A 13,180-nucleotide genomic window follows, 5' to 3' on the forward strand; every position below is an offset into this window, starting at 1 on the left:
CAGTGGTAATAAATGATATGTCAATTATTAAAGTTATAACTTGCGTACGAAAATGATATAGGAAATATAGGACTTGTTTTCAATCATTTAGTTCTATGCCATAAAATGAATGGATTTGTTAAAGTGCACATTGATAGTATAGAGATCATTTTATAAATATAATGAACGCGCTGAAAGGCTGTAGGCGCGACAAGCGTGACTTTTCTTTTTTACAATTCTGTTCACAGGCAATAGAAAATCGAATCCAAAAAATATTTTGAGTTGCCCTAAACTGTAAACGATAAGTTCATCTTATTACCTAAGAATAATTAATGTTAATTGATGATTTGTAATACAATTACCTAGTTTCCGAACAGTAACTGATAAACCTATATGTACATGTACTAGGATAAATTACAATCGTTTGATGTGAATGAACTCCTGCTTTGGTGTCATATGACCTGTACAAATATTAGTGATATTTAGCCTAAAAGTATTTATTTTATTCTTCCGATCTATCAAAGGGGTTATTCATAACAACGATCTAGCATTTAAATGAATTATTGCTGTTCAAAACTGTCAGAAAATCTAAACATTTCCGTTTTTCTGAGTAATTGTCTATAAATATCTATTCCCCTCGGTTCCTCGCCAACATTTATTAAGAATCTTCGGTTTGTTTTTATTTCATATTATCGTTGCAATCTTACGAACGTCATTAGATAAAGTGGTCTTTTAATTCGCACTATTTTAAACCGCATAATACGTCCCATTTGGTAACACCGGCGCACTAATTCTTTTTAACTTTTCATGTCAAAAAGTAACAACAAAGAAAGTTTAAAGTAAAACAAAGACTCACTTATAACTTGTCTTATATTGTCACGTGTGTCTTTTCTAGCCTACGCGCATGCGCAGGCCGCTTTGCACATTCACAAATGGCCAAATTAAACTTCGGCGGCGAGTTCTACAGGAATAATTTTAAAGCCATCTGGCACCCTGTTTGGCGAAGACATGGGCATTAACACTGATACACATAAATAATTAGTTGTTTTTGGTTGTTGCCACCAAGCCGGACAAGTGGGTTTCCTCTGGGCACTCCGGATTCAACCACAACACAAGACCACACTCTGTGTCGAAGTGTTAGAGGAAACTAATCACCTTATCAAACTCCTGAAATAAAACGCAGGTTGGGCTCTTTTAGCGACATAGACTACCTTTTTTCATTTATAATAGTGAAGAAAAAGAAAAGTAATCTTTGTTTTAAGTCTTAAGTCCAACAAGCATTTATGACGTACATTATCACGTGGTATACACACACTGATACCGCTCTGTAAATCTAATAAAATGTTCTGTGCAATATGTTCTGTGCATGATAATATCCCTACATTATTAATTAAATCATATTATATCAGAAACCCAAGTATGTTATGTATAAGTTTATTAAACTGATGAAAAACAAATATGTAATCAAAACTCGAAAGTAAATTTATAAAAATTAAAGTTATTTCTGTCTATGAATTATTTCATAATTAACATTTATAAAATGTTAGTCATAGTTATCATTAGCCTACCTAATTTAATATTATATTGTTTAGAACTTAAGTTTTTTAAGTCATTGTTTTTAGTTTATTTTCCTTATTATTTTCCTCATTCTATACCATACAATGTCATGTATCATTGCCATGACCATGGAAGTATTAAATATTTTGATACATATCATGTTTTGTTAAGAAACTGTTCTGAACATGTTCACGGCAAGAAATACGTTTGTTTGTCTGTTTGCCTACCTAATATGAATTACTTTTTGCGTTTGTACGTACAATTTTGTCGCGTTTTCGGACACAATTTGGCGCTTTTCACGTTTCCGAGAGATGAGTTTTCGCGTGGCGGGTTTTCGTCGTTTTTTTTCGTCGCGCTTCAATTTTCGAATACCTCCAAGATTATATACCAAAGAAATGAAGCCGTTAAGCATTTACAATTTAAAAAAAAAATAAGGATATGTGCATTACATGCTGACAAATTTAACCAAACTCATCGAAGTACTTTCTAAAATTAATAATTTATAGGATTGATTAATGTTAAGTGTTTTAATAAACGAGTTACCTTAGATAAATTGACAACGCGGAGTTACTTACAGGACAGTGTGGTGTGTTAGCTTATTTTTACTCGTACTCGGGCCTTGCCCATTCGGCGAGTGTTCTGTTAAGATTGTTAGTCATTTTAGGCTTTTTGATCAAAGTGCACAGACAGAATGTAACCCTGGTTATAGCTACCCTGGTTCTTAAATGTGCACCAGTGTATAGCACTGCCACACGGGACCCCTATTTAACGTCCCTCCCGGAAAACGATTGGTATATTTAATGAGTATTACTAATTTCTAAGTATATAAACCGTCCGAGGTTGTTTTCGATAAAAATGGCCGAGGAGTTCCGAATATTTTATAACCAAAACGTTTAATGGGGTAGATTTCACCCAAAAGGGTAAATCATCAGGAGTTTTAACATACATTTCTAAAACAAAACACAATAAAAAGGACATTTACTGTACTTTTTTATTGTGATATAAATAGGTAACGTATACTACACACAGGGGTTTAAATGGTCACAATGATACAATTCTTAAGCATAGTATGACACTGAAATGCAAACAAAAATATATTAATAGGCAGAATATATAAACTGTTTGACCAAAGTGTTTAAAGAGTGGTATTATGGTGTGAAATTACATTCCTTTAAAAAGAGAGGCTTTTATCCTTATTATGCAGGTCTGATTTCTACGTTTGGTCGTTATTTTCCTTATATCGCAACCGTCTGAACGATTTTCGAAAAAAAACACTAACCAAGGTCAATGAGTGTGTAGGCATTTTACTTAAAACGAAACTTCAAACATCTGTTATTCACTTGACAAAACAGAGAAAGTTGATTCCCATATTTCTTGTTTGCTGTGTGGTTTTAAAAATATATATGTGATTATAATTTAGTTTGACACTAACCAGATGGTATGCATGTGCAGTGCTCAAAACAGAGCAAAAGGAGGATCAAGTGTCAGTAAAATACTGCAGGATGACACCAAAAGGTTCTAAGTGACATTAAATAAAGAAGCAGAGATAACAGTTACGCTTTCACTCCTTGAATTGTTTTATTTCAACTGCTTACTTTTGCATTCCCTACACACAGCCATTTGGATTTAGATTTTCGTCAGCTCAACACTGAATTTTCTTTCGGATAAGTTAATTTAACCATGCACATTTTACTTTTTACCTGCTTTGTTATAGCTTCTGCTATGGCAGCGGAACAAAGTTGTTTTCCAAACGACATTCGAGCAATGGCTGTGAGACTGAAAGAGACGCAAACTGTAGTGAGGGAACTTGAACACAAGCTGGTGAAAGAATTGAACGGCGTAAAAGGTGAAGTTAGAGACCTTAAGGCAAGTAAAAAGAAAATGGAGGAGCAACTACTTTCTCTGCAGAATGAGAATAATGAATTTCGAAATTTGGCTGCAAACGTAACCAAGGAGCTAGGTTCAAAAATAAATGAATTGGAGATGAGCTTCAAGAATCAGATTGCAAACCTTACCCAGGAGATTGGTTCAAACGTGACGGAGTTGGAGACCAGTTTCCAGAATCAGATAGCAAACCTTACCAAGCAGCTTGGTTCAAACGTAACGGAGATTGAGACGAGTTTCAAGAATCAGATAGAAACTCTAACCCAGGAGATTGGTTCAAACGTGACGGAGTTGGAGACGAGCTTCCAGAATCAGATTGCAAACCTTACCCAGGAGCTTGGTTCAAACGTGACGGAGTTGGAGACGAGTTTCCAGAATCAAATAGCAAACCTTACCCAGGAGCTTGGTTCAAACGTGACGGAGTTTGAGACGAGCTTCCAGAATCAGATTGCAAACCTTACCCAGGAGCTTGGTTCAAACGTGACGGAGTTGGAGACGAGTTTCCAGAATCAAATAACAAATCTTACCCAGGAGATTGGTTCAAACGTGACGGAGTTGGAGACGAGTTTCCAGAATCAAATAACAAACCTTACCCAGGAGCTTGGTTCAAACGTGACGGAGTTGGAGACGAGTTTCCAGAATCAAATAACAAACCTTACCCAGGAGCTTGGTTCAAACGTGACGGAGTTTGAGACGAGCTTCCAGAATCAGATTGCAAACCTTACCCAGGAGCTTGGTTCAAACGTGACGAAGTTGAAGACGAGTTTCCAGAATCAAATAACAAATCTTACCCAGGAGATTGGTTCAAACGTGACGGAGTTGGAGACGAGTTTCAAGAATCAGATTGCAAACCTAACCCAGGAGCTTGGTTCAAACGTGACGGAGTTGGAGACGAGTTTCCAGAATCAGATTGCAAACCTAACCCAGGAGCTTGGTTCAAACGTGACGGAGTTGGAGACGAGTTTCCAGAATCAAATAGCAAACCTTACCAAGCAGCTTGGTTCAAACGTAACGGAGTTTGAGACGAGTTTCAAGAATCAGATAGAAACTCTAACCCAGGAGATTGGTTCAAACGTGACGGAGTTGGAGACGAGCTTCCAGAATCAGATTGAAAACCTTACCCAGGAGCTTGGTTCAAACGTGACGGAGTTGGAGACGAGTTTCCAGAATCAAATAGCAAACCTTACCAAGCAGCTTGGTTCAAACGTAACGGAGTTTGAGACGAGTTTCAAGAATCAGATAGAAACTCTAACCCAGGAGATTGGTTCAAACGTGACGGAGTTGGAGACGAGCTTCCAGAATCAGATTGCAAACCTTACCCAGGAGCTTGGTTCAAACGTGACGGAGTTGGAGACCAGTTTCCAGAATCAAATAGCAAACTTAACCCATGAGCTCGGTTCAAACATAACGAAATTTGAGACGAGTTTCAAGAATCAGAAAGCAAATCTTATCCAGGAGATTGGTTCAAACGTGACGGAGTTGAAGATGAGTTTCAAGAATCAGATAGCAAATCTTACCCAGGAGATTGGTTTAAACGTGACGGAATTGAAGACGAGTTTCCAGAATCAGATAGCAAACCTTACCCAGGAGCTTGGTTCAAACGTGACGGAGTTTGAGACCAGTTTTCAGAATCAGATTGCAAACCTTACCCAGGAGCTTGGTTCAAACGTGACGGGATTGGAGACGGGTTTCAAGAATCAGATAACAAACCTTACCCAGGGGATTGGTTCAAACGTGACGGAATTGGAGACGAGTTTCCAGAATCAGATTGCAAACCTTACCCAGGAGATTGGTTCAAACGTGGTGGAATTGGAGACGAGTTTTCAGAATCAGATAGCAAACCTTACCCAGGAGCTTGGTTCAAACGTGACGGAGTTGGAGACGAGTTTCCAGAATCAAATAGCAAACCTTACCCAGGAGCTTGGTTCAAACGTGACGGAGTTGGAGACGAGTTTCCAGAATCAAATAGCAAACCTACCCAGGGGATTGGTTCAAACGTGACGGAGTTGGAGACGAGTTTCCAGAATCAGATAACAAACCTTACCCAGGAGCTTGGTTCAAACGTGACGGAGTTTGAGACCAGTTTTCAGAATCAGATAACAAACCTTACCCAGGAGCTTGGTTCAAACGTGACGGAGTTGGAGACGAGTTTCCAGAATCAAATAACAAACCTTACCCAGGAGCTTGGTTCAAACGTGACGGAGTTTGAGACCAGTTTTCAGAATCAGATAACAAATCTTACCCAGGAGCTTGGTTCAAACGTGACGGAGTTGGAGACGAGTTTCCAGAATCAAATAACAAACCTTACCCAGGAGATTGGTTCAAACGTGACGGAGTTGGAGACGAGTTTCCAGAATCAAATAACAAACCATACCCAGGAGCTTGGTTCAAACGTGACGGAGTTTGAGACCAGTTTTCAGAATCAGATAACAAACCTTACCCAGGAGCTTGGTTCAAACGTGACGGAATTGGACACGGGTTTCAAGAATCTGATAACAAACCTTACCCAGGAGCTTGGTTCAAACGTGACGGATTTGGAGACCAGCTTTCTGAATCAGATAGCAAACCTCACTCAGCAGATCGCGTCAAACATCACCCAATTAAAGTTAGGTAGGTACAAATTAATATGTCGTTTACGTACAAGTATTTTGTAGTCTTGTATCTCCATTCTTTATAATAAAATTGATATTAATAATATCCATTCGATGTACATACAACAAAAAATATACAGATTGGTTTTAAAATATAAAATTATTAGATAAACCTTTTTTTAGGAACGCTTCTGGTATACTTATCATTATATCTAGTAATGTGTTCCTACGCACTAGATATTAGTGATTATTAAATGCGTTATATAAAATTACTTAGTCTTTCGGGGGGGGGGGGGGGAGGAGTATCGCCGACATGGAATTTAATGACCAGTAATAATGTTCTTATATTAGTGTGTAGCCAGTTCATAGTAAGGATGTCATATTTATATTCGCAAGTATTTTTTTTTAAATTAAAGTTCTTCTATTAGTTTCAGTTAACATTTCAGCCGTTATACATTCAGTTTGTTTATCTTAAAGGCAGCGAATCCAACACGAGTGTCGCTTTCTTCGCCACCTTGACGACAGGTTTTACAAGCACATTCGCTAACAAAAGGATTCTTTTCAACAACATGGTCACAAACGTGGGTGAGGACTACAACCCGGAGACAGGCGTGTTCAGCGCCCCGGTAGACGGCCTCTATGTCTTCTCAACCAACATTTTGGCGAGCATGGACACGTCGACGGTACTCGATAATTGTTTAATAATGAAGAACGACAGTAATGTCATATTGCTGCCCTTAAAAAGTGACGCTGACGTAAACAAGACAGCCTCGGGAATTGTTCTTCTCTCTCTAAAGGCTGGAGACACAATTGATGTGATTGCGAGTTTAAGTGGTTTTGTTTATGGAGGAGTCTTCACGTTTTTTTCAGGATTTAAATTGTAAATCCGCCATTTTGTAAGAACACTTTATCTGAACTTCTTCTTTAACATTTCTTAATGATGTTTTAAGGGTAATAACAATGTTCGACGTTTAATTCGCCATTCAATATGTGTTTGTTTAACTTTTTTTCTGTCAATTCAGGTTTGAAAAAAGCTTTAACTAATAGAGTATTTTAGTTTATTATTTCTATTTGATTTATGACGTATTTAGATTTAGGTTTGATTCAAATTTTAAATATTAATCGATGATATATTCGTTCACAGTAAATATTCCATAATTTCTTAGGGAATCCATATATAGTAAAACCCTTTTAATTTTGATCTGTAACATCATATTTCGTCGTAATTTAAGGTGGAACGCGACCTCTGAGAGAGTTTTCGAGTTAATGTCTGAAAATTGGTATAGTACACATGAAACACCATATGCACGATTAGGGAATGTTTTTACAATTTCAATATTGGAAACAGATTTGAAACTACGAGTCCTAAAGATATACCACTGACGTCAATATTGAGACGTCTACATTTTTTGCGTGCCAGCTGCTTTAGCTGATATTTTCACAAATTCTTCATTTACCACTATGAAATTTCCAACTCAAGTGCGTCTTGTGAAATTGTTCACGGACATATATTTTTCCTTTTCTTGTTTTACGCATTTTATTTCTAATGTGTCTTTAATATCAATTTCTGCGAAAAAACGGCGTCGTGTTACACTGAAAACTGAACAATATATTTAAAAAATGTTATTACAAATCGCTTGATATCAAAAAAGTGTACCTTACCAACTTAGTTTTTTGCGCAATATTGATTTATCTAACCCCTATACCTGTTTGCCATTCACTACTTATTGTATTAAAACATTTAACATGACGTTAATCGAAGTATTGTTTATGTTAATGAGATGGTCAGATTAGAAACTGAAGACAGTTTACAAAAATGTAGTTTTGTTTTAAACTCTGAGAAATTTTATGTTGTAGCTATTGTTTATTTTTGTTAAATTAATAATTAAACTTTTTTTGTTGAAGTCCGCATAGTGTCCTTGATTCAGTTAGAACTGCACTGATTATAAATGAACACATTACATTCAAACCTGTATTTCCACCTTGGGGAAAAGGTCAAAGTGGCTGCATAAGACAGGTGGCCACTTAATCCAGGTTGGAAATTTCTACCACTTTTTTAAACAGAGATCGATTATATATCTAAACAACCACCTCACCAACCAGTATCATCGGTACCATTATCATTAAAGAAGTTTAAAAACAAATGTAGATACAATTACATTGTACTTTATTGAAAAGTTATATATAGAATGCAGTAGACAAATGTTTATTTATAGCATAAACAAAAAGAAAATACACAAAAAATCAGTCCACACAACTTCATTAACAAGTTCACTTTTAAAGTAATGCGTCATTTTCGTTTGCATAACAAGAATATATACAATTAATAAATTCAATTAAGTACGTCGCCATAAGATTGACAAAGTTTATAATCCTGATCAACTTTTAACGAGGGTCATTTGAGCGCAGGATAAGGTCGGAAAAAAGAATAACAAGGTAAGCGTGAAAATAAACTATGCGTTTGTCACAAAATTAAACAGAATTTTACTGCACTAATAAAATTCACTTTAACATCTTCGTTTTAACCGTTTGAAATATATATTTTATCTTATTTTGAGTGTGTGTGCGAGTTTTGAGTACTGAAACTAATAAAAAGTTTGGTAACTAATTAAGTTGTAGCGGTGTTTGTTTCGTGGAGCAGTTCCTTAAATGTGTCCTTTGACCACATCTGTGACTTAGGCCCCACTTTACAATGTCCAGGTAATAGGCACTCTTGATGGGGCTTAACTTTTTGCGTACGCAGCAAAGGTCCTCATCGGGCGTCTCCTCAGAATCATCACTATCACTTGAAGTTGACGTTTTATGGTGCTGGGGTATCAGTAACCAGCTGTGGGGCCTCATACAACAGTAATTGTGTGCTAGAGGATGACAGGTTTTCTTGGATGATTGGAGGCAATTTTCTGTTTTACCTGAAGCTTTATGAACGGATGTGATTTTCCTTTGATCCAAGAAACTTTCAGATTCTGCAGGTGAATTTTCTTGATATATTCCTGCTGTTGTTGGTCCTGGTATCTGTGTCCGTTTCATGGGATAGATTTCAGCCTTCCTTATTAAGGAAAACAGGTTCTGTACCGTAACCCCCTTGTTGTGGGCCTGTCACCGATAGTGCAGTAACATTGTATCGGTTCAGCTGCATCCCAGGATTTAGTAAATAAAATATAGTATGGGGGAACATGCATGCCTGCAGCACTTCCACATCCTAGTATTGTTACCGTCTTGGATGTCACAGAAATTGCCTTTTCCTCCTGCATGCTGAGGAACTCCATTTGCAATCCCGTCTCGCCAATGTTCCAAATGTATACTCAGGGTTTTCGTGATGGTTGTGGTCCTTGAACACCTTGTCTAACTCGTTGAAATAGTTATTGAATACATCTTCAGATGTACTATTCGCCCGAACAACAGACAATTTCTGTGGCCACTTCCGGGTTCCTCTTTCTAAATCCATTAAATCATGATGGGTCCAGGTCCAGTATATAGTATGTCTCATGTAGGCTGTAGCCAAATCGTCCTGTCTCTCAATATGTACTATGGGACCCTATTCACCCACAGAGGCCTTCAACACGGACATCCCCTTCTCCTTAACGTTTATTGGAGTCTTTATAAAGTTAACTAGCTATAGACACAGTGGTTACGTTCAACTAATTTTATTTTTCTTATAAGAAACGTAACTATTTTTCTAACGTTGTTTAGTCACTTAAATGTTTAGTACACGTGTGGAATTTTCTCCCCATTGATGGCGTTGGGGGTCAATTAACAATATTCAATATGCCCCAGTCTGTATTGATACTAGGACTTTCTTTCACTAAACGACTACAAGCCAAGTATGTTTCGAGCCATAAAACGACCATGATTTTGTATCTTGATAGGATGCAAGAGACTTGTACTGGCACGACGTAGGCGGAGGAATAATTTGACCTGCTGGTTGGCCAAAATCTGTATGGGAAAGCTCAGATTTAGCATCCGAACTTGACATTGACATGTCTAGATGTTGATAGCAAATGTTTAGATGACCATTCTTTCTCCACTGGTCAATTAGTTCACAACCTAATCTTATTTGCGAATTCTCTAGTACAAAACAGCAACAAAGAGGTTGTCATTTCCGAGATTCTGGAGTGTCGAGATCAATGTGTTGTTAATGCCAGGGCAAGGCAAGCGAACCTTCCTATTCGGGCAAGATACCAGAGTGCAAGTGGCCTACTATGTTGGTCCCATGGCGGTAACAACTTCAGTACACGGTTCACAAAAGTATTTGATGCCAAAGATGGAATCCATATACACAATGACCGTGACATGCCCCGATATTATATGCCTTTTGGTTTTTTTTTACAACACGGCGACTTACATAATCGGGACTTTGGCGTTGGGCCATGTCGGACGTCAGGTTACATTACACAAATATTATGAACTAATGTTTGCTTTCGTACTTATACTATTTGGGACTTCTAACCGTTTCATCAAACTTTTAAATGATTGCCATTCGAGTCATACATATTAAAAAAAACCTGCAGGTTGTCCCATAAATGAACTCCTGATTAAAAAGAGCGCAAATATGAAATATATCGCATCTTTAGTACTGTCAAAGTAATAATAAATTAGATTCTATAAATATTAAGATAACTTCAAAAAAATATGGAAAGAAGTTCAACGGAGCAGGAAGCAGGATTCGAACTACCGAACTTTGCAGGCTAAAATATATTTTCAGTCATGCGCTACAATTCTTTATCGGAGTCGAAACAATTTTAGAATCTCAGCGTAATATCGGCCAAATTTAATTAAGAATGTCTTTAATTGGCTCATGTGAAGGTCACCAGAAAATGGCCTTCTTCGGTTGAACTTCAGATCCTCGTGCGAGGGTGTATGTCAGGATATGATTTTAATCAGAATAACGTCAAAACAATGATCAAATAATTCATTTTAGAAAGAACCAGCCTCTGTTGATTAAGTCCCTTGGATGAATTGAAAACACTCTGAATTCATTAAGTAAATATTGATTTATTTGTTGTATTATCATGAAGAACATCACCGAAAGCAACATTATCTTAACTAAATTATTTCAGTAGACAAACGTTTATATATTTATTTATCTATTCAAGATATCATGCCAGCACCACTGAATACCGATTATGCCTTTATACTGCATTCTTACAGATTGAATGTTTTGACAACTTTCTTTTTAGTTCTTGTCTTGGAACGAGCCCATTTTGGAGGAAAATGCATGGAATTTAGCGATATAAGACTGCTGATAAAAATAAGATCGCAGGTTTTCATATTTATGTTCAAAATTGATGTTTTATGCATTTTTCTTAAAGCGTTAGTAAAACGCCTTTAGCCATACAACATTAATTTTCGAACGTTAATATGAAAAATTGCGATCTGGTCTTTTGACAGCAATCCTGTATTACTGGTAATCAGATAGTTACGCAAAAAATGGCTCATTCCAAGACAATTTTTTTTAAAGTTGTCAAATCGGTAAATCTTTGAGAATGCAGCTCTTAGTAGATTGATATTACCTGGGAGTTGGTCCCAGATACAAAATATAGCATTCTGTGAGTCACCAGCAGTCAATTGCCATCTCATTCACCAGAGTGATGGTGCTATGCAGCAATGGACATTGATTGGATATTTGAGATATTAAATATTAGCTGAGTTTTAACAAATAATTGTGTCAACGTCAAACTGCATTGCTTAACCTTTACAAAATTAATTAAAAAAAATAGCGGAAAACAGCCTATCGTCGTTTAATTATGCTTAATGTAACGAGCATTTTGATTGGTCGATGATGACATCAGGGACATGATTTATTGATAGTTTTTTAACTCGATTTTGCAGCGATGGAATCAGAGGTTAGAATTATCATTATCAAACCTTTGGTTTGCTAACAAGTTAGTCGAACTGCTTATTGATTGGTCCATATTTGTCCAATAATGACTGTTGACCAATCGAATTGCTTGCATGTGCAAACTAGCCCAAAAGATTACCAAGTTTAATACAATTTGCACCGCTAGTCTCCATCAATAGCATTTTCGCGTTAATTACTCATGTTGCTCGCGTTTATTTGAGGGGGGGGGGGGGGGGTGACGCGAGGTGCCGCCCGTATTTAATAAGCTGTAATCTACGGCCATATCACAAACAAGTATGCATTAAGAGTGTGTGCAGTGAAGTTTCCTGACTTGTTCGGCTTCGACAGACGGTACCGTACCAGTTTCAGCAGCAACCTTTTTTTTATATCAATAAATTGTTTACACCAATTTCAACGTAATGCAAATACTTTTATGAAAGTTTGTGCCAATACGGTAACATTTGTTGTTCCAATTCGCAACGTCATACGCAACAGAACATGCCTAAACGGTATGATTTTTGCACCAATGGTCGGCGTCATGTATAACTAAAACAGAAATCAACTGTAATCTTTAGAAATCCTGTTACCCCCCGCGGTCATTAACACCTTCTCGATCACGCCCAATAGCTACTATAAAATTTGGAAAACAGAGACCGGAGGGAACCGGGACCGGAAAATAGTATCCCACATGACTATAGGAATGACGTCACCATTACGTCATATGTACTTCCGTTGTGTGGAAAATTCTCAATAAAAAAATGTTCTTATGATTGATAGACATGTTTTCACATGCTCAATACACTGTAAATCAAAAATATCATTATTCCTGAAACTTTTATACCTTAAGTATATATTCTTGCTTGATTTATCATTTAGAGTTGAGATTAAAGCATAAACCGCTGCCCTATAGTTGAAAGGTCTTTTTGGAAGAACTGTCATGGCGGACGGTGCAATTTTTAGAGTTTGTTTTTCAAGTGGAGCGATTTTTCTTAGGAATAACTTGACCCCCCCCCCTTTTTTATTGGCTTAAAAGGTAGTTTAAAGCTTGTACTTTAAGAATATATATGGTTATCATAGCCTGCATTCGCTCGAAATGCCTTTAAATGTTGTCTTAAATTATAATTTTACATTGAATTATATAGGGAATAACAATGGTGGTGTGTAACCTATACGGTATCAGTTTTGCACCGATGGTCGGCGTCATGTATAACTAAAACAGTACATGACTATACGGTATCAGTTTTACACCAATGGTCGGCGTCATGTATAACTAAAACAGTACATGACTATACACAGTATCATTTTTGTGCCGTGTTTAACTAAAACATAA

General features: G+C 37.0%; 1 protein-coding gene across 1 annotated transcript; it reads left to right on the forward strand.

The window, feature by feature from the left end:
* The first annotated feature begins 3,300 nt into the window (after positions 1-3,300).
* LOC128223296 (putative leucine-rich repeat-containing protein DDB_G0290503) lies at positions 3,301-5,421 on the forward strand. The gene has a single exon (XM_052932579.1). It carries the CDS (start codon positions 3,301-3,303, stop codon positions 5,419-5,421), a length of 2,121 nt encoding a protein of 706 aa, XP_052788539.1.
* The last annotated feature ends 7,759 nt before the right edge of the window (positions 5,422-13,180 follow it).

Source organism: Mya arenaria, chromosome 17 (assembly GCF_026914265.1).
Source record: "Mya arenaria isolate MELC-2E11 chromosome 17, ASM2691426v1".
Taxonomy (NCBI): domain Eukaryota; kingdom Metazoa; phylum Mollusca; class Bivalvia; order Myida; family Myidae; genus Mya; species Mya arenaria.

Coding starts and splice junctions, on each gene's coding strand:
- LOC128223296 (XM_052932579.1), top strand. CDS start 3,301: ATGGCTGTGAGACTGAAAGAGACGCAAACTGTAGTGAGGGAACTTGAA.